This window comes from Nicotiana tomentosiformis, chromosome 9 (genome assembly GCF_000390325.3).
Source record: "Nicotiana tomentosiformis chromosome 9, ASM39032v3, whole genome shotgun sequence".
Lineage (NCBI taxonomy): Eukaryota > Viridiplantae > Streptophyta > Magnoliopsida > Solanales > Solanaceae > Nicotiana > Nicotiana tomentosiformis.
In genome coordinates, this window is record NC_090820.1 from 14227896 (window position 1) to 14248465 (window position 20570).

Genomic DNA, 20570 nt, shown 5'->3' on the forward strand with positions numbered 1-20570 from the left:
TCACATGAATCTATGTGGACCTATGAGGGTGCCAAGCAGAGGAGGAAGGAAGTACATCTTTGTGATAACTGATGACTACTCTAGATTTACCTGGACCTTGTTTCTCAGAACCAAGGATAAAAATTTTGAAGTGTTCGTTGCTTTTGTCAAAAAGATCTAATGGAGATGGGTAATAAGGTAGCCTGCATAAGGTCTGATCATGGGACAGAGTTTGACAATGCCAAATTTGATGAGTTCTATACTGAAAATGGTATCACTCACAATTTCGCATCTCCAAGAACACCTCAACAAAATGGTGTTGTGGAGAGTAAAAATAGAACTCTTGAAGACATGGCAAGAACAATGTTGATTGACAGTGGGATTACAAAGAATTTCTGGGCAGAAGCTGTCAACACTGCTTGCTACTAGGTGAACAGGTGCATGATTAGGTCCCTTCTGAACAAGACTCCATATGAACTGCTGAATGGAAGGAAGCCCAAGCTGACACATCTAAGGACTTTTGGGTATAAATGCTTTGTTCTTAATAATGGAAAAGAAGCTCTTGGAAAATTCAATGCCAAATGTGATGAAGGAATCTTTCTGGGATACTCATCTCAAAGCAAAGCTTACAAAGTATACAACAAAAGGACTCAATGTGTTGAGAAAAGTATACATGTGATCTTTGATAAATCTTACCTCTCCTGTGAGAAGGACAGACATGCTAATCAAGATGGAGAACTTTTATTTGTTCCAGGAGAAGTTATTGACATGGCAAATGGAAAAGCAGACATGATGAGTCATGTAAAGGAATCCAGTGAAGATGATGCGAGTACATTTCCATCTATTGGAGAGGAACCTGGTCCCCTGATCACACCAACTAAAGTTGAAAATAGAGTTGTTGATGCAGTCCAAGGTACTCCACTTGCTGAAGTAAGAAGTGCCCAAGAACCTCAGTCAGACATACCTGGGTCCTCTGCCAATGGGATTTAGGTACCAAATTGGAAGCACAAAAGCTCATACCCTCTTGACAACATAATCACCCCTCTTGACTCAGGAGTTCAAACCAGATCAAAAGCAAGAAACTCACTTGCCTTTTCAGCCTTTCTCTCCAAAATAGAGCCCAAAAATATCAAAGAAGCATTGAAAGATGCAGACTGGATCATAACCATGTAAGAAGAGCTGCATCAATTTGAAAGAAACAAGGTATGGCATCTAGTTCCTCGACCTACAGATCGAACTATCATAGGGACCATGTGGGTATTCAAGAACAAACTTGATAGTTTGGAAATACAACAAGAAACAAGGCAAGGCTTGTAGTTCAAGGCTACAATCAGAAAGAAAGGATTGATTATGATGAAATATTTGCTCCAGTTGCTCGAATGGAAGCTATTAGAATTCTTATTGCCTTTATATCTCATATGTAGTTCACATTGTTCCAAATGGATGTCAAAAGTGCATTTCTAAATGGCTACCTGAAAGAAGAAGTTTATGTCAAGCAGCCTCTTGGATTTGAGTGTCAAGAGTATCCTGAGCATGTATTCAAGCTGGACAAGGCATTGTATGGGCTGAAGCAGGCTCCCCGGGCTTGGTATAAAAGGTTATCAAAGTTTTTTCTAGAAAATGGCTTTACAAGAGGGAAAATTGACAACACTCTTTTTCTGAAGAAACGAGGGAGGAACCTGCTCATTGTTCAGGTATATGTTGATGATATCATTTTTGGAGCCATGATGTCGCCCAAACTCACACCACTAATTGGGATTGTGAGTCGGTCGATGCAATTATAAATACCCAACGCGAGTCGCGGTCGATTCCACAGAGAGCTTTATGCGGGATAGGTATATACCTAGTCTAAGTATATGACGTGCCCAATATTACACTTCCACATATTCGGTTGTTTCTTTTCTACTTCTAAATCTTATGCTAATGTTGTAATTGTAAAGCAAAAGGACGATGTTTTTGGTATTGTTGTTTTTCAGGTTATAAAAGATCTAGGGTTGTAACTTTCTCCTAGTTAGTTACCTAACGGATTGAGAGCTTTAGGTCATGTTTGGTTGATCGGGATACAATATAGCACTCAAACGCGATTACTCACTCTATACCTCTCGGTAGTTTGAGTAATTTTTTCCAATTTGGCTTTCTCAAGTCCAAATGGGTATCTCACGAAATAAGTGATAGGTTCTCAAGTCGGGTCTTACTATTCCTAGATTCGACCCTTTAATTGGGGCTATCAATTTCTCGAGTTCAACCCAATTTCTTGTTAGCCAAGTTTTCCTATACTTAGTCTCTCTTTCTCAAGTAGAGATTAAGCAAACTAGGCATGAATCAATATTTGCAACCATCAATTCTCAAATTCAAGCAAGAACTAGGCTAAATATCATATACCCAATCATAAATAAGCCCTAATTCAATCACCCATTAAGTACCCATACTAGGGTTGGGTAACAACCCTAGCTAAGGGATTAGCTACTCATAGAAAATGAAGAAATTAAAGAAGAAATTAAGATAAAACTCATAATAGATGATTAAGGGGAAAAAATCTAATATTAAAATGATAAACTATTACAAAGTTGCCCAAAATAGTAAAGAAAAACGGCTATCTATTTTCTGGAGTTCAAACTTAACCTAAAAATGACAAAAGATCTATTTATACCCAGCTAAATTATCAGACAAAATTGCCCCTGCGGAGATTCTGCGGCCGCACAATTATGTGTGCGGTCCGCACTTTGACACTAGCTTGACAGGATGGACTTCTACAGCCGCACAATTCTGGGTTGCGGCCGCACTTCTTCAAATTCCGTGGTCCGCACATTTCTGAGTGCGGCCGCACTCTCGAGTTTTAACTTGGACATGCAAGACTTTTACGAACCGCATATTTCTAAGTGCGGCCGCACAATAATGGTGTGGTCCGCACTTCTTCATGACCCCAGAATCCATCTCTCTGAACCTCATCTTCTGTGGCCGCACAATAATTATGTGTTCCGCACCTTGTATGGAAATTTTGTTAGAGGCTTCCTCATGTTCTGCGGCCGCACTCTATATTGTGCGGTCCGCATTTTGCCCTTTTAGCTTTGTTTTGGTCCTTGTCCAAAAGTACTCATTATTGAGCTGATTTTCATCTCTTTGACTCATATTCCAACACTCCTGCAAGAAAGCACATTTCATCAGTTTTCGGGAATACCTCTAAGTAATTTTGAGCTAGAACGAAAGTAAAAGGGTGCAAATAAGTAATCAAAATCCCTACTTATCAACTTCCCCAAACTTAAGCTTTTGCTTGCCCTCAAGCAAATAAGGTAATTCCCACCTCCAAAATAAAAGAGCTATTTCAACTTGCCTAAGGTGAATCAAATGCATACCAATTGGGTCCAACAATGACCCACAACAATTATGAATTATCAACAATGCAGTGATTTGACTTTTTAAGTACAATAGTTCTAATGTGACACTAGAGCATCAAGAGTTGGCTTTATTCATCAAGGAAGCTCACTCTTTCATGTAGGTCATTGTGGATCCCAAACTCCTCCTCCTCTACTCTCCGTTAGCATATCTCACTTTAGAATGTAATACTCAATACAAGAATTGTGAAAAGTTCGCTCATCTCTCTCAAAAGAATGTCGCAAGTACGACTCGAAGTACCATATGCTTGCCCCTAATGTAAATCACCACTAATGCAAGCTCACTCGACTTGAAATCATGTAGGGAATTTTCGGGATGTAATGAAGGCGTTTGGACTAAGGTAGGATTTGTTGGAATATCATCTTTCCTTAAGCACTCCATTTTCTCTTTTTGGCTCATACTTTGTCGACTCTTTGACTCATGTTCTTTTTTCTCGGGGGAACTAGAGAGACTTAACGTCACTCTTTCTTGGTCATGATATTCATTTTTTCCTTCTTTGTTTACTCCATGCCTTTCATCCTTGTTTTTCTTTGAATCCCTTCAATTCTTTACTTTATTCACTTTCTTTTTGGCATTTTCCTTTTTGTTCTTTCTTTCTTTTCTTTGCCTTCCCTTTTCTTCATTTCTTTCCTATTCTTTGTACCTTTATATCACTTTCAAACTCCTCATATCTCCCCCAAACTTATGTTTTAGCCAATTGCTTTCCAAGAATGCCAAGGAAAGATCGGGTGTGAGAGGGTCATTACAGACGGGTACAGGCTTGTAACATGGTTATTAAATGAAAAAGGGCTTAGGCTCAAATGGGTTTACTAGGGATATCACATTGGTGGGCTATGAAAAATTTTAAATTGGATGAAGGAGAGTCTACAATCATTTCTCAAGCCAAGCCAAACTTAGAATTTCGCCTAGAAAAATATTTGGGGCAAGTTCTAGACTATTAGCATGGGTACTTGGACTTGCAACTAAATATCTCACCTCTCACGCTGCTGGATTGCTAAGAGGAATAGAGTCAAGGGCCTACAAAAACCCTATTTAAGATTGAAAATCACAAATGGCTCGACTGAACCACTCGATGAATGCTTAAGTCAACACAAGAGTCAAAAGGTCACAACTAGAGCTATTTTCTGCCAAAAACTTGAGACCCTTTTATTTATTACTACTCTTTTTTACCTAATCATAAAAAAACAGACTCAATCCCTTAAGAAGGTTGTCACTCCGTCTATCATTGGGAAGAGCCACCTGATTCACACAAAACCTACCTTTGGAAAGAACTGTGGCATTAAGAAAACCAAAGGCTTATTGCTCACTTAAACATAACAAGAAGCTACCAAATCAAAAAAGAAGCTATTGAAGTAAATAAGAAGTTATACTACTAAGAAAAACAAACTACAGAATCTATAAAATAAACTACTGAAAGTAAGACAAATGAATATACAAACCGAGGGAAAATGAATATATACATCAAGAAAAAGGGAGGAATATATACATAACGAAAGAGAGAATAAAGATAAAAGAAATAGAGTATTAAAGTTATTATAGGCCAATGTCAATGTCATAATAAACTATCCAAAATAAACCACCCCCTAAATAAAAAATAAGCATTGTCCTCAATTATTAACAAAAATAAGGATAGAGAGTGAAGAGAGCTCCCTATGTGGTCTCAGTGTGCATGGCATCATCAGCAACCTCTGGATCCTCCAACTGGATTTCATCATCCTCCGGTCGGGGAGTAATAGGGTGGCTAAACATCTGGAGCATCTCCTCAGCGGTGTGGGCAGCAAGGTCCGGTTCCTCAAACTGGCCAGCTGTTGTCTCTGATGCCTCAGGTACTGCTGGAACTGCTGGTGCTATCTCCATCAGAAGGTCAAGGGGAATATCCCCAGCTAATGAAAGCTTGTCCACCTCGATGTGCAATCTTTCCACTGATTTCTTTGATGCCTGAGATTTTCGCATCTTCTTCACTTGTTTGCCAAGCTCCTCAATAGCTCTCCCGTGAGTCACCACTGTACCCATGATAGTCTTCTGATTTTCCAGGATCTTCTTCAAAGTTTCCTCCACTGATGGAGGTACCTGAGGTGCTGCTAGGGTAGAGGACTGTGTTGCAACAACACTGGATATGTCAGACAACTTTGAAGTAGTTGTCTGCATCCAATTATTGAGACTCGCCAATGTCTGGGAGACACACAATGCAGTGAGTGGATATGTGGAAGAGGCATGCACTGGCACTGATGTAGATGGTCTAGAAGGTGGAGGTGGTGGCATGTCAGCTGTCTCAGTGGAAAGGCCAGCTGTTGTGGAAGACATGGTAGCTGTAGAAAGCTCAGCAGCTGAATCTGTAACCACCACCGTTGGCTCATCATATTGGACACCGGTGGTAGTTGCCTTACCCTTGAACTTTGGGTTTCCCGGACCTTGTAAAGAGTACCATGAGAAGGGTTGTTTAGCCCGCACCTTTTGATCAAAACTCCCCGGCTCCATATTTGTATCCGTGAGGTATGCTGTGAGTGTGTTGGGATATGGATAGGAACTTTCACCTCTTTGGACCACCAACGACATATTGGCCGACATGATGGAACCCACATTTATTGGGTACCCGGCCATGATGGATGCCACCAAAACTGCTCGGGGGAGGGGAAGATTATTTTCATTCCTGCTCGGGTCTATGCGGCTTCACACAAACATTTGCCACTCTTTTGCTTCAAAATTGAGGGTGGCCCGAGCAATGGGAACCCCCGCTCTGATCCACAGTGGTGGTGGTCCTGGAGCTGCCAATATCTCTGCTAGCCAAGGGCGAATTGCATCACCCTTAGATAGCTTTTCCAAGTACTGGATTGGTTCTAACTCCTCGAATCCCAAGTACTGGTTCAGAGTACCCTGATCGAATATAACGTTCAAATTCCGCACTTTGGTAACTTTGGTACCCTTCTTGATGTGTGTCACACTGGCATAGAATTCTCGTACCAAGTGCTCCTTGGCATCCTTGACACTCTGGGTGAACCACATCTACCTCTGGCACTCCCTGAACTACCTAAGGATATTTGGATTGTATTTATCCAAATCCTTCAGTAAGATTTGCCGCTCAAGTGTGAGCGATCTCTGGGGCCATCACTCTCTGAACATGTTGAAGGCTGTCAAACTCACAAACCAATCCTCCCATGCTTCCTTCTTCTTCGACCTCTCAAGGCCGCCCACTCGAGTGTCACCTCATCTACCATTATCATCATCTATATCAATTGGTGCAGGAAGAGTGTGTGTAGAGGAGGGATCTGAGCCCTTGCTGCCGGCATCTGAACCCTCAGAAGAACTTGCTGAGGTGGAGGTTTTATCACGAAGTTGGTATCTCCCTGGAAAGTGTGATGGTTGGGACTGGGCCTCAGGCTGTTCTCCCATTGAGTGACCTTCGGAGACTTCCCTAGACGGGACATATGTGCTTGATTCAGAAGGTTCTATGGCCCTGCCTCTCCCCGGGGTTTGCTTTTGTGTCAAACTTTTCTTTTGCAACCCCAAAGGTTGAATGTCTTTGCCCCGGCCTCGGGAGGGTTCACCTCTCCTTTTAGATGTATCTCCTCTACCTCATGAACGAACCATTTTCTGCAATATGAGGCACATAAGTCAGTTAGAGCTCAAAGTAGTGAACACAGATGCATAACAGTTGCAGAAAAATAGACAAGAGGTAGTGCGGACCGCGCAATTTTGAGTGCGATGGCAGAATGCCACGTGCGGACCGCACAATTTTGAAGTGCAGTCCCACATCCTGAAGTGCAGACCACACAATTTCGAGTGCGGCCACACAATCCTAATTCCAGAACACTAGTTCTCTGAAGTTCCAAAGTGCGGTCGCACATATTTTTCTGCGGCCACACAATTGTTTTGCGGACCGCACAATTTTGCTGCGGACCACTTCAGAGAACTTGCAATTTTGGTCTTCCAGTTGTGCGACCGCACACAGAATTGTGTGGCCGTAGAGTGATTTCTGCTTCTGCCTTTAGAATTGTGCGGTCCGCACAATTAATGTGCAGTCCACACTTTTTCAATACTTAGCCAATTTTTTTATGACACAGTCCCTGCAATGCACATCCATTCCTCCATACACTTCAAAACTAGTTAGCACAAAACAAAGCCTATCTAATGCAAAAGAAAAAGAAAAAGAAAAAGACAAATGGGTTGCCTCCCAAGAAGCGCCTGATTTAACGTCGCGGTACGACGCAGGTTACCATCAATCACTTGAAATGAATTAACGCCACAACATGGCCATCATCAACTTTGCCAAGATAATGTTTCACCCGGTGACCATTGACTCTAAACACTTCATCATTTTTATTCTTCAAGTCTAATGCACAAAAGGGTTTCACATGCACAACCTCAAATGGACCACTCCACTTGGACTTCAACTTTCCTGGAAACATCCGCAACCGAGAATTGAACAATAGCACAAGATCACCTACTTTGAACTCCTTGTTTCGGATGTACTTGTCATGGAGGTACTTCATCTTGTACTTGTATAAGGACGAATTTGAATATGCATGGTACCGGAATTCATCAAGCTCATTCAATTGTGCCACCCTTAAGTTGGCGGCGACATCTCTTTCAAGATTAAGCTTCTTCAATGCCCACATAGCCTTGTGCTCAATTTTCACCAGCAGGTGACAAGCTTTCCCGAACACTAACCGATACGGAGACATACCAATCGGTGTTTTGTAAGCCGTCCTATAAGCCCAAAGAGCATCATCAAGTTTCTTTGACCAATCCGTCCAGTTGGCATTCACAGTCTTCGACAAAATACTCTTGATCTTCTGGTTGGAAACTTAGACTTGTCCACTTGCTTGAGGATGATAGGGAGTCGACACTTTATGAGTGACACCATAATTTGTGAGTAAGGTATCAAAAGCTTTGTTACAAAATTGCGATCCCCCTTCACTAATAATGGCCCTTGGAGTACCAAATTTTGTGAAGATGCTCTTTTTCAAAAATGTCACCACACTTCGAGCTTCGTTGTTGGGTAAAGACACGACTTTGACCCATTTTGACACATAATGCACAATTACCAATATGTAAGTGTTCCTATAAGAGCTCACGAACAGACCAATGAAAGCAATGCCCCACACATCAAAAATGTCAATCTCCAAGATGGTGGTGAGGGGCATCTCATTCTTCTTATAAATCCCACCGGCCCTTTGACATTCATCACAACGCTTGACGAGATCACTAGCGTCCTTGTAAAGAGTAGGCCAATAGAATCCACAACTCAACACTTTTGTTGTCGTTCTAGATCCACCATGGTGATCACCATATGGTTAAGAGTGGCAAGCCTCAAGAATTTCCCTTTATTCCTCCTTCGGCACACATCGTTGAATCACACCATCGGTACAAATCCGGAAGAGATACGGCTCATCCCAATAATAGTCAAGGCAATCCTGTTTGAGCTTCTTCCTTTGGTTTGAAGAGAACTCATTCGATACGATACCACTCACAAGATAATTGGCTAAATCGGCGAACCATGGCATCCCAATCATTAAAATGACTAGAAGCTGCTCGTCGGGGAAGGAATCATTTATCTCAAGGCCGTCATGTGGCCTCCCCTCCTCCTCCAAATGAGACAAGTGGTCTGCCACTTGGTTTTCACTACCCTTGCGGTCTTGAATCTCTAGATCAAACTCTTATAATAGAAACACCAACCGCATTAATATCAAAGCGCCACATGGTCGGTGTGTACAATCACCTTTGTACGCATCAAGTACGGGCGGAACTTCTCCATAGCAAAGACAATAGCAAGGAGCTCTTTTTCAGTCACTGTGTAGTTGGCTTGGGCATCATTCATGATTTTACTAGCATAATAGACCGAATGGAAGATTTTGTTGATACGTTGTCCCAAAACTGCTCCGACCGCCACATCACCTGCGTCACACATGAGCTCAAAAGGAAAGCTCCAATCTGGTGCGGTGATAATAGGAGTAGTAGTCAACTTGAACTTAAGCAATCCGAATGCCTTTATACAATCCTCGTTGAAATGGAACTTAGCATCCTTCTCTAAAAGTTTACACAAGGGGTTCACCACCTTAGAAAAGTCCTTGATGAATTGGTGATAGAACCCCGCATGACCCAAAAAGCTCTTCACTCCTTTCACGGATATAGGGGAGGGAGTTTGGACATCACCTCAATTTTGGCCTTGTTGACCTCAATACCATGATTTGAAATTTTATGGCCGAGGACTATGCCTTCTTCGACCATGATGTGACATTTCTCCCAATTCAAAACCAAAGTTTGTCTCCTCACATCTTGCCAAGACCTTATCCAAGTTGTTCAAGAAATCATCGAAGGAATTCCCAACCACAGAGAAATCATCCATAAGGACCTCAAGAAAATCCTCCACCATGTCGGTGAAGATGGCCATCACACACCGTTGAAAAGTCGTTGGTGCATTGCATAACCCAAATGGAATCTGCAAGAATGCGAAAGTACTATAGGGACAAGTGAAAGTAGTCTTCTCTTGGTCCTCAGGAGCATTGAGAATTTGATTGTAGCCTGAATATCTATCAAGGAAATAATAAAAGGCTCGTCCGGCCAACCTATCAAGCATTTGATCAAGAAATGGAAGCAAAAAATGATCTTTCCGAGTGACTTTGTTGAGCTTCCGATAGTCCATTCACACTCTCCACCCGGTCACCGTTCTTGTAGGAATCAATTCATTCTTGTCATTGGTGACCACATTCATGCCCCCTTTCTTTGGGACACATTGCACCGGAGAGGTCCACGAGCTATCAGAAATGGGGTAAACTACCCCGATATCCAACCACTTTATGATCTCCTTCTTCACCACCTCTTGCATTGCTTCATTTAATATTCTTTGTTGTTCAATGGAGGATTTGGCATCCTCCTCCAAAATAATCTTGTGCATGCAAAAGGCAGGGCTTGTACCCCGAATATCCACCAATGTCCATCCTACAACTTTCTTCCTCTTTTGAAGCACCGTGAAAGTAGAATCTACATGCACGTTAGTCAAACAAGAGGAAAGAATAATAGGTAAAGTAGAACGTGGGCCAAGAAACTCATACCTGAGATATGAATGCGATGGCTTTAACTCCAAAGTGGGAGGCTCCTCGATTGAGGGCTTTGTTGGAGGAGTCTTCCGGTTCTTAAGATCTAAGGACAATTTTCGGGGTTCATAAGTATACGACCCCATTCCTTGTAATTCATTTATACATTCCACATAACCATCCTTCTCATCATCATCATGATTAAGCAATACGGCCTCCAAAGTATCATTAACATTCATCATGGCACTAGCATTATTAACAATCACCTCGGTCACTAAGTCCACAAACGAACAAACTTCGTTGCTATTCGGTTGCCTCATAGATTTGCACACATGGAATACCACCTTTTCATTTCCCACCCGAAAGGTGAGCTCACCGTCTTCCACATCAACAAGAGCCTTCCTCGTAACAAGGAAAGGTCTACCCAAGATAATAGGCACCTCATAGTCCACTTCACAATCAAGAATCACAAAGTCCGCCGGGAGGATGAACTTATCAATACGAACCAACACATCACCAATAATACCCAATGGTCTCTTCATAGTACGATCCACCATTTGTAACCTCATAGATGTAGGTCTTGGTTACCCAATTCCCAAAGTTTTGAACACCGAGTAGGGCATCAAGTTGATACTCGCCCCTAGATCACATAGAGCTTTGGAAAAGTCGGCGCTTCCAATAGTGCAAGGGACTGTGAAAGCGCCGGGATCTTCTAATTTCGGAGCCATTGAGTGAACAATAGCACTCACTTGATAGTATCACAATTCATTGATTTTTTCTTTGTCACCAAATCTTTCATGAACTTTGCATAACCGGGCATTTGTTCCAACGCCTCAACCAATGGCACATTAATGGATAAGCTCTTCATCATGTTAATAAACTTCTTGAATTGGTTCTCACTATTTTGCTTGGCGAGCCTTTGAGGGTATGGAGGAGGAGGCCTTGGCATTGGTGCCTTGGCCTTTGGCACTACCGGTTCCGGTATGTCAATCACGTGTTCCCTAGACGGGTTCACTTCTTCTTGGGTCTCCTCTACATTCTCATCAATATCAATTCCCACTTCTTCATTAGCTTGAACCATATTGCTTGGAATCTCATCTTCTTGAACCACTACATCATCATCCACAATTCTTCTTTGATTTGAGGTAGTTGCATCTCCACCTCTTCCACTCCTTATTGTTACGGCTATGGCATGTCCCGTGTTGTTCCCACCATTCGGGTTCATCACCGTATCACTAGGCAGTGCCCTCTTAGGACGAGTGTTTAAAGCTTGCGAGATTTGCCCCAATTGAACTTCCAAATTGCGGTTTGAAGTGTTGTGAGAGGCTAATTGAGCATCGGAGTCGGCATTTTTCTCCATCATTTATTTGAATATATTTTCAATCCATCCCATCTCATTGTTGGAAGAACTAGAACCTTGAGACAGATAAGGGGGCGGGTTGTTTGGTTGTTGATTCATCAGGGGCCTTTGAGAGCCCGACCCCCGATTCCCTTAGTTACTGTTCCAACTCCCTTAGTTGTTGCCTCCCAATATCCTTGATTGTTGCCACCTCAATTGCCTTGGTTGCCTTGATTGTTCCAATTGCCTTGATTATTTTTATTACTCCAATTACCTTGATTGTTGGTACCACCACTCCAATTGCCTTGGTGGTTTTGATTGTTCCAATTTCCTTGAGATCGCCATTGTTGTTGATTCGGGCCTTAAAGAGTTGTTCCTTTGCCCTTGGTAGTTATTCACATATTTCACTTCTTCCTCTTGCTCACTGTATAATTCGTCTTGGTCGAACCCACTATCATCTTGCACAAATTGTTCCACATGGTTTTGCACTTGTTGACCCTTTTGCCTTCGCTTGTTCACCATCATATTGACACCTTCCATTGTATTTACTTGCTTAGGACCCTGAACCTGTTGAAGTTGAGCTTTGGCCAATTGATTCATTATAGTGGTCAACTCGGCAATTGCTTGCCCATGATCATGCAATTCTTTATGTTGGTGAATCACATTTGGATCACCTTGAGGAACATTTGCTCTACTTTGACATGCCGATGTAGTATCCGCCATTTCATCTAAGATTTCACAAGCTTCGGCATATAGAGTTGTCATGAAATTTCCACCGGCAAGTTGGTTGACCACGCATTGATTGGTAGTATTGATCCCCCATGTAGAAGGTTTGTTGAATCATAGCCTCGGTCATGTCATTATTTGGGCACTCTTTCACCATAGTGCGGTACCTCTCCCATATCTTGTGCAAAGGCTCATTGGATTCTTGTTTGAATGCTAGAATCTCGTCTCTAAGAGTAGCCATATGCCCGGGAGAAAAGAACTTGGCAATGAATTTTTCCGCCAATTCATCCCATGTATGGATATAATGGTTTGTCAATCTTTCTAACCAGTCCAAGGCTTTCCCCCATAGAGAAAAGAGAAATAGTCTCAACCTTAAAGAATCCTCGAAAACGTTGGTCTGTTTACTCCTCCAGCAGTTGTCCACAAATCCTTTCAACTGCTTGTACGCGTTTTGATTCGGAGCCCCAGTGAAGAATCCCCGTTGCTCAAGCAATGTAATCATAACATTTGTGATTTGAAAGTTGTCCGTCCTAATGCGGGGCGGGACTATGGCACTTGCGTACTCTTTATTCGGCAACACCCGGTGTGGAGCCGCTCTTGGTGGATTTGGGGGAGGAACGGGAATGTTGTCTTGAGGCGGTCGGCCTCATTTATTTGTTTGAGGTTCAAGAGAAACCTCTTCATCTGGGTCATCTTCCACGTCCACATCCCCCAAAGGCATGTTTCCGAGAGGATCATTGTTGAGAACCATTTTTGTACCTACAATCAATTCACAAAAAAGATTAGTAACCCGGAAGGAAAAGAAGACAAGTCATACACAAAACCAAATATATAGCTAAATCCATTTTTAGTTCCCCGGCAACGGCGCCAAAAATTGATGTCGCCCAAACACACACCACTAATTGGGATTGTGAGGCGGTCGATGTAATTATAATACCCAACGAGAGTCGGGGTCAATTCCACAGAGAGCTTTATGTTGGATTAGGTATATACCTAGTCTAAATATATGACGTGCCCAAGATTACACTTCTACATATTCGGTTGTTTCTTTTCTACTTCTAAATCTTATGCTAATGCTGTAATTGTAAAGCTAAAGGACGATGTTTTTGGTATTGTTGTTTTTTAGGTTATAAAAGATATAGGGTTGTAACTTTTTACTAGTTGGTTACCTAACGGATTGAGAGCTTTTGGGCATTTTGGGTTGATCGGGATACAATATAGCAATCACACGCGATTACTCACTCTATACCTCTCGGTAGTTTGAGTGATTTTGCCCAATTTGGCTTTCTCAAGTCCAGATGGGTATCTCACGAAACAAGTGATAGGTGCTCAAGTCGGGTCTTACTATCTCTAGATTCGACCCTTTAATTAGGGCTATCAATTTCTCGAGTTCAACCCAATTTCTTGTTAGCCAAGTTTTCCTAGACTTAGTCTCTATTTCTCAAGTAGAGACTAAGTCAATTAGGCATGAATCAATGTTTGCAGCCATCAATTCTCAAATTCAAGCAAGAACTAGGCTAAATATTATATATCCAATCATAAATAAGCCCTAATTCAATCACCAATTAACTACCCATACTAGGGCTGGGTCACAACCCTAACTAAGGTATTAGCTACTCATAGAAAATGAAGAAATGAAAGAAGAAACTAAGATAAAACTCATAATAGATGATTAAGGGAAGAAAGTCTAATGTTAAAATGATAAACTATTACAAAGTTGCCCAAAGCAGTAAAGAAAAATGGCTATCTATTTTCTGGAGTTCAAACTTAACCTAAAAATGACAAAAAGATCTATTTATACCCAGCTAAAATTATCGGACAAAATTGCCCCTGCGGAGATTCTGCGGTCGCACAATTCGGTGTGCGTTCCGCACTTTGACACTAGCTTGGTAGGATGGACTTCTGCGGCCGCACAATTCTGGGTTGCGGCCGCACTTCTTCAAATTCCGCGGTCCGCACATTTCTGAGTGCAGCCACACTCTCGAGTTTTAGCTTGGACATGCAAGACTTCTGCGGACCGCACATTTCTAAGTGCGGCCGCACTTTTGATTCTGCGGCCGCACAATAATGGTGCGGTCCACACTTCTTCATGACCCCAGAATCCATCTCTCTGAATCTCATTTTCTGCGGTCGTATAGTAATAATGTGGTCCGCACTTTGCATGGAAATTTGTTAGAGGCTTCCTCATGTTCTGCGGCCGCACTCAATATTGTGTGGTCCGCATTTTGCCCTTTTAGCTTTGTTTTGGTCCTTGTCCAAAATTACTCCTTCTTGAGTTGATTTTGATCTCTTTGACTCATATTCCAACACTCCTGCAAGAAAGCACATTTCATCAGTTTTCGAGAATACCTTTAAGCAATTTTGAGCTAGAACGAAAGTAAAAGAGTGCAAATAAGTAGTCAAAATCCCTACTTATCAAGCCACAACTGACTCTCTTTGTGAAGAGTTTGCAAAACTCATGGGGAGTGAGTTAGAAATGAGTATGATGGGAGAATTAAATTTCTTTCTGAGACTTCAAGTGAAGCAATCTCAAAAGGGAACAATAATAAGTCAGCAGAAGTATATCAAGGAGCTACTAAAAAGGTTTGAGATAGAAACATCAAAATTTATTGATACTCCTATTGCCATAGCTACTCGTCTAGACATGGATAAACCCGGTTCTCCTGTAAATCAGACCATGTATAGAGGGATCATAGGGTCACTCTTGTATCTCACTACAAGCAGACCAAACATTGTGTTCAGCGTGGGCCTTTGTGCAAGGTTTCAATCCAATCCAAAGGAATCTTATCTAAAGGCTGCCAAGAGAATATTGAGATATGTCAAAGGAACGCAGGACCTGGTTCTCTACTATCCCTCAGGTGACAGCTTTGATCTTATTGGGTATGCTGACGCTGATTATGCAGGATATCTGGTGGATAGGAAAAGCACGTCTGGAATGGCACATTTCCTGGGTTCTTGCCTAATCTCATGTGGTATAAGGAAGCAAAACTCAGTGGCACTCTCAACAACAAAAGCAGAATATGTAGCAGCCGCTTCTTGTTGTGCTCAATCGTTGTGGATCAAGCAGTAACTGGAAGACTTTGGAGTGTTCTCAGAATGTGTGCCTCTCCTATGCGACAATACAAGTGCACTCAATATGGCCAAAAATCCAGTCCAACGTAAGAGAACCAAGCACACTGATGTGCGTCACCACTTCCTCAGAGACAATGTTGAAAAGGGGCTCATTTGCATGAAATTCAGCAGCACAGAAGATCAGATTGCAGACATATTTACCAAGGCCTTGAGTAGAGAATATTTTGAAAGAAATCGTCTGGCACTGGGGTTGATAAAACCCAACCGAGAACCTGGTCCCTCGATGATCGGCTATGAAAGAAATGTTCAGGAAAAATTAGCTAAAAAGTATTTTCTGGCAAAGTCTAACTCGTCTCTATACCGTTACAGGTAGACACGCATGATGATTATAGAGCAAATAGGCAGTTGATGCAGTACACGCTGTTAAAAAGGGAAAAGCTTACAGATGCAAGATTAGTCAGGGAACCTGGTTCTCCTGACACAGGTTAGTAGTTTCTTTGTTCTCTCATGCACAATTTTGAACGGTTAAAACAAGTGCCACATCATCAGTGTGTCAGTTTCTTTTCTTTGCGTCTTTTGAACCCAAACGTCTCACCTGTTAGAAATCGACCCGACTCCCAAAACTGCCACCTTTTCTTAACCAGTCCCTCATCAATCTTAAATACATCCATCACTGTCACAACTCCTCACATCAAATGTTAAAATTTTCCTTCTTCTCTCTCTCTTTCAAACTACCCATCTCTTCTCCTCAACTCATCACTTCTCTCCATGGCTGAAAATCACGAAACCTCAAGTGTTCCAAGTGACACCCTCATTGAGTCCTCAGCCATTCAAACACCGATATTAGACTCCTCCCTCAACACCACCACTAGCCAAAACCCAAGGGCAGAGTCAACCCCACACTCCATCTCCTCCTACCCAATCGAATTCTGGTTCTCATAGGAGTCGCAAAATCTCAACTCCTAAAGGATTTGTAGTTACAAGCTCTCCTCCTGCCTCGCCAAAAAAACTGGATGAAAAGGGTCCTATTGATGAAGAAGAGAATCGGGAAATCTCTAGTCTTCCTTTGGATGAAGTCTCAAATGTATATCCAACTGCTGATTCTGAGAATGTTTCAGTTCCCAATCTTGAGCCTACAGGTACAACTTCTTCTTCTTCTGTGATTTCAATGGAGTTACAAGAGAAAGAAGTAATAGAGAACATGCTATCTATAGCTAATGAAGGGGTTGTTATAGAAGGAAGTGTGGATAGGTCTGAGGCTCAAGGGGAAGAGTCTAAGACTATGGTAGAGGGTAGAGAGCTTGTGCCTGTTGAACAATCGACACAGGACAATACTACTGGGGTCCCAAATGAGGGACCCGATCCCTCCTCAGAGGATCCAACTCAGGGGTCCTCTCAAGAGCCCCATGTTAGTATTGATCCTGCTCCCTCCCCTCATTTCGATGTTGAGCCTTTGCATGTGGTTATGCCTGAGATGAGATCTGAATCTGAAGAAGTATTTGGGGATAGTGAAGGGGATTCTGATGATATGCCAATTGCTATCTTGACTAGGCGTAGACCAATGGTTGCTCAAGAGTCTACTCCTAAGCGACCTACTACAAGGTTGCAAAGGAAGGAGGCTCTTGAGTCTGCGCTTAAGAACAACCAAGCTAAGTCAAGGAGAAGAAAATTAGGGAAAGATGGGAAAGTTATGAGCGAGAAGACGTCGCTAGTGAAAATGTGGTGAAAGAATCTGGTGATAAATTGGTAGAAGAGTCTCCTGCTAGGGTGATGGAAGAATTGGGTGAAACGTCTATAAAGTCTGATGAAAAAGGAAAGAATGTTCGCAAGTTTGCTAAGAGAAAAGCTGACACTGATGAGGAACCTGGTTTATCAAAGAAGGCCAAAGTTGGTGATCTAAGGAGTGCTGGGAAAGAGAAGTTGAGGAATCAAAAGGTGCTATGCGGCCGCACATTTTCCCCTGTCATTTTGGAGGAGGCTGGTATGAGACAGTTGGTTGAAATTTGTGAGTTTCAACAGTGGACACATTTGTTCACAAGTGATGCTCCAAAGGTGTATGGGGAGGAAGTTCAAAGTTTCTATGCTGACCTCTTCAACGTTGAGGATGATCACATCTGTGTGCTGGTGAATGGAGTTAACATGGTAATGGACTCTGCTTTGTTGGGATCTATTCTGGGTGTGCCTGCTAAAGGGCTGTGTAGTGTTCAGGGATCTTGTTCTCAAAATTTTAGAAATGCCATCCTGAACGATAAAGCAGTTCAGCAAGGGGAATGAGTACAGAAGAAGGCCCTCCTTCCAGTGTACTAACTACTATTTGAGATGGTGAACAAGGTCTTGCTCCCTCGTGCTGAGAGACGATCTATCACTTCTTGTGCAGACCTGTTCCTCATGGAAGCACTGGACAACTTCACTACCATCAACCTACCTTGGATCATGATAGAGCACATGCAGAAAGTGGCAGATTTTAAAGATGGTAATCATGGGCTGCCTTATGGGTTCCTTCTCATCAAGGTCTTTGAGTACTTCAAGGTTCCTCTGGGACAAGCTAAACTGGGTAGTAAGAAGCAAACTTTCTCCAAGTCTACTTTGGAAGAATGTGAGTGCACTGATAGGGCTGGAGGAGTTGGAAGCACTTCTACCATTTCTCAGTTGATCAAAGCTCAGAGCGGTGCTACTGATGAGATAAGGCAGTTAAAAGCAAGGAATGCTATTCTTGAGAGTCAGTTGAGTCAGCTTTAGGAGGCACCTGGTTCCAGTGTCTCTCAAAGTGAAGAGGTTGCTCATCTGACCAAGGAGAATGTTACGCTCAAGAAGCAGGTGGAGGACCTAAAAGAGAAACTGCTCAATGAGTAAATGTTGATGAATGCTCGAATGGATCTCATCCTCAAAACCCTTCACTCTGCCTCTAAGCTTTCTCCTTCCAGTGCTCCCTAAACAGTGTCCCCTCAGTGTCAAGTCCTAAGCATTAGTTTCCTATGATTAGTTTTTTTTTTATGTTTGTGGTATTTGTTTTTGTGTTTCTGAATTGTGGATGGTTGTCAGTAATATTGATTCTGCTCCTTGTTTTCAAATCCAAATTGTTTAATGGAAGCTTTTCCCTTTTTGCTGTATATGCCTTGTCTTTATGCTCTGTTTTTAGTCATGTTGTTTGCACACAAGTGGCATGAGTTAACTCAAGCTAGACTAATTTTTGCTATAAGCCTGTTACTAATCTTTTTATGATGCCAAAAGGGAAAAAAATAATTCAGGGGGAACAGGATGGGAAACAGATTCATGAGGAATTCAGAAATGCTAGCTCTTAAGGGGAACATGAATTATAAGTTTGTCATCATCAAAAGGGGGTAAATTGATAGGCTATATGTATATCCCTGTTATGTTTTGATGATCTAACAAACTTACTGTCAAGAACCAGATAAGGAACATGTTACACATTCTCAAGACCTTAAGATCAAAAGGTTCCAGCTTGGGATATGGTTCAACTCTTTAGAGTCAAAGGAACAACAGAGGGAACAGATAGCTACCGCTTCCCGAAGAAACTACACAAGTCAACTGCCCCAGCGGTAAAGTTGCTGCCTGCACACGCTACAGTGCAGGAACAATGCAATAGTCAACTTTATGGGGAGTGTCTTTTACCTACCTTTCTTACATCATCCTAGTGATGTCACAAATGTATTATTAACATCAAGGAAGGTAAAACAAATATTTTGAACACTTAGAGAGTTTACTCAAGCACACTCTCTGTGATTTATCATCAAGGAAACGATTCTCAAGTGCATCAAGAACAAAGAACAACACTACTACGGACCAGTTCCCCATATCAAGTTATCGTATGTCCTTAGTTGAGTTGTAACTTTGTAATAGTTCTTCAATTGTAATTCCTACTTAGCTTGTTAGAAGCATTGCGTAGGAAACCCTTTGTAAATCATAAACCCCTGTATTTGTGTCTTGGCTAGAGTTAGTCGAGTTGTAAAGTCTTTGTAATAGAGTTATTATAAAGTGGCTTGTAATAGTATGTTACAAGTTAGTGAGGGATTAAGAGGTTAATTCTTAGGTTGCATAGGTTGTAATCTGAAAGTTGCTCAGTAGTGAAGTTGAAATCCTACAAGGGTAAGTCATGGTTTGTAATCCCGTTGAGCTGGAAATTTTTCACGTAAAAACTCTCAGTGTTATTTACTTACTGTTATGTTCGTATAATCTATGGAAACTAATAGAGAACCTGGTCCTCTATATAGTTTGGTGGACCCTCTAATTCAATCAATTATAAATATACTGACACTTTGAAAGACAAAATTTAGAAATAAAGCACTTGTTTTTGTTGAATATTAGTTTTTTATCCTATATTACAACATCAAATTTCTCGAGATTTTTATTAGTATTGTCATAATAAACCATTTACTCGAAATTTCTCGAAATCATTATTTTTAAGAAGTAAACTAATAAATGAGAGAAAACGTAATTTAGATATTTACATTGGTGTTTGTGTCACGACCCAAAATCCCACCACAGGCGTCGTGATGGCACTTAGTCTCTAAGACTAGGTAAGCCGATTACAATTTCATTTCGAGCCATTTTGTTTCTTAAAATTTCAATACAAGTGTCAACACTAACAGCGAAAATATTCAACAACCTCCCAAGACTGGTAATATGGAGCCACGAACTCTAACTGAATACATGCAATGATCTCAAGGATCGAATATACAATACTATTCGAATAAGAGTTGATAGTACAATATAATGGAAAGACTCCAAGGGATTGCGATGACCAAGCAGTCCTACCTTGAATCTTTGCGATCACACTCTAATCCCTGCCCGAATCCGATATCTCCAATACCTAGCTCTGCACAAAAATATGCAGAAGTATAGTATGAGTACACCACAGTCGATACCCAGTAAGTAACAAGACTAACCTCAGTGGAGTAGTGATGAGGTGTAGTCAAGACACTCACTAGTCAAATAACTTGTGCAATATAGCATACAAAAATAATAGAAAATAAATAGCAGTGATGACAACAATAATCAACTTGTGA

At 41.6% G+C, this 20570-nt stretch overlaps 2 protein-coding genes across 2 annotated transcripts; both read left to right on the forward strand.

The window, feature by feature from the left end:
- Window positions 1-420: 420 nt before the first annotated feature.
- Window positions 421-1962, forward strand: LOC138898415 (uncharacterized). Its single transcript, XM_070184481.1, has 3 exons — window positions 421-909; window positions 1404-1567; window positions 1956-1962. The coding sequence occupies exons 1-3, from the start codon at window positions 421-423 to the stop codon at window positions 1960-1962; spliced, it is 660 nt and encodes a 219-aa protein (XP_070040582.1).
- Window positions 1963-14947: 12985 nt separating this feature from the next.
- LOC138898416 (secreted RxLR effector protein 161-like) lies at window positions 14948-15541 on the forward strand. The gene has a single exon (XM_070184482.1). It carries the CDS (start codon window positions 14948-14950, stop codon window positions 15539-15541), a length of 594 nt encoding a protein of 197 aa, XP_070040583.1.
- The last annotated feature ends 5029 nt before the right edge of the window (window positions 15542-20570 follow it).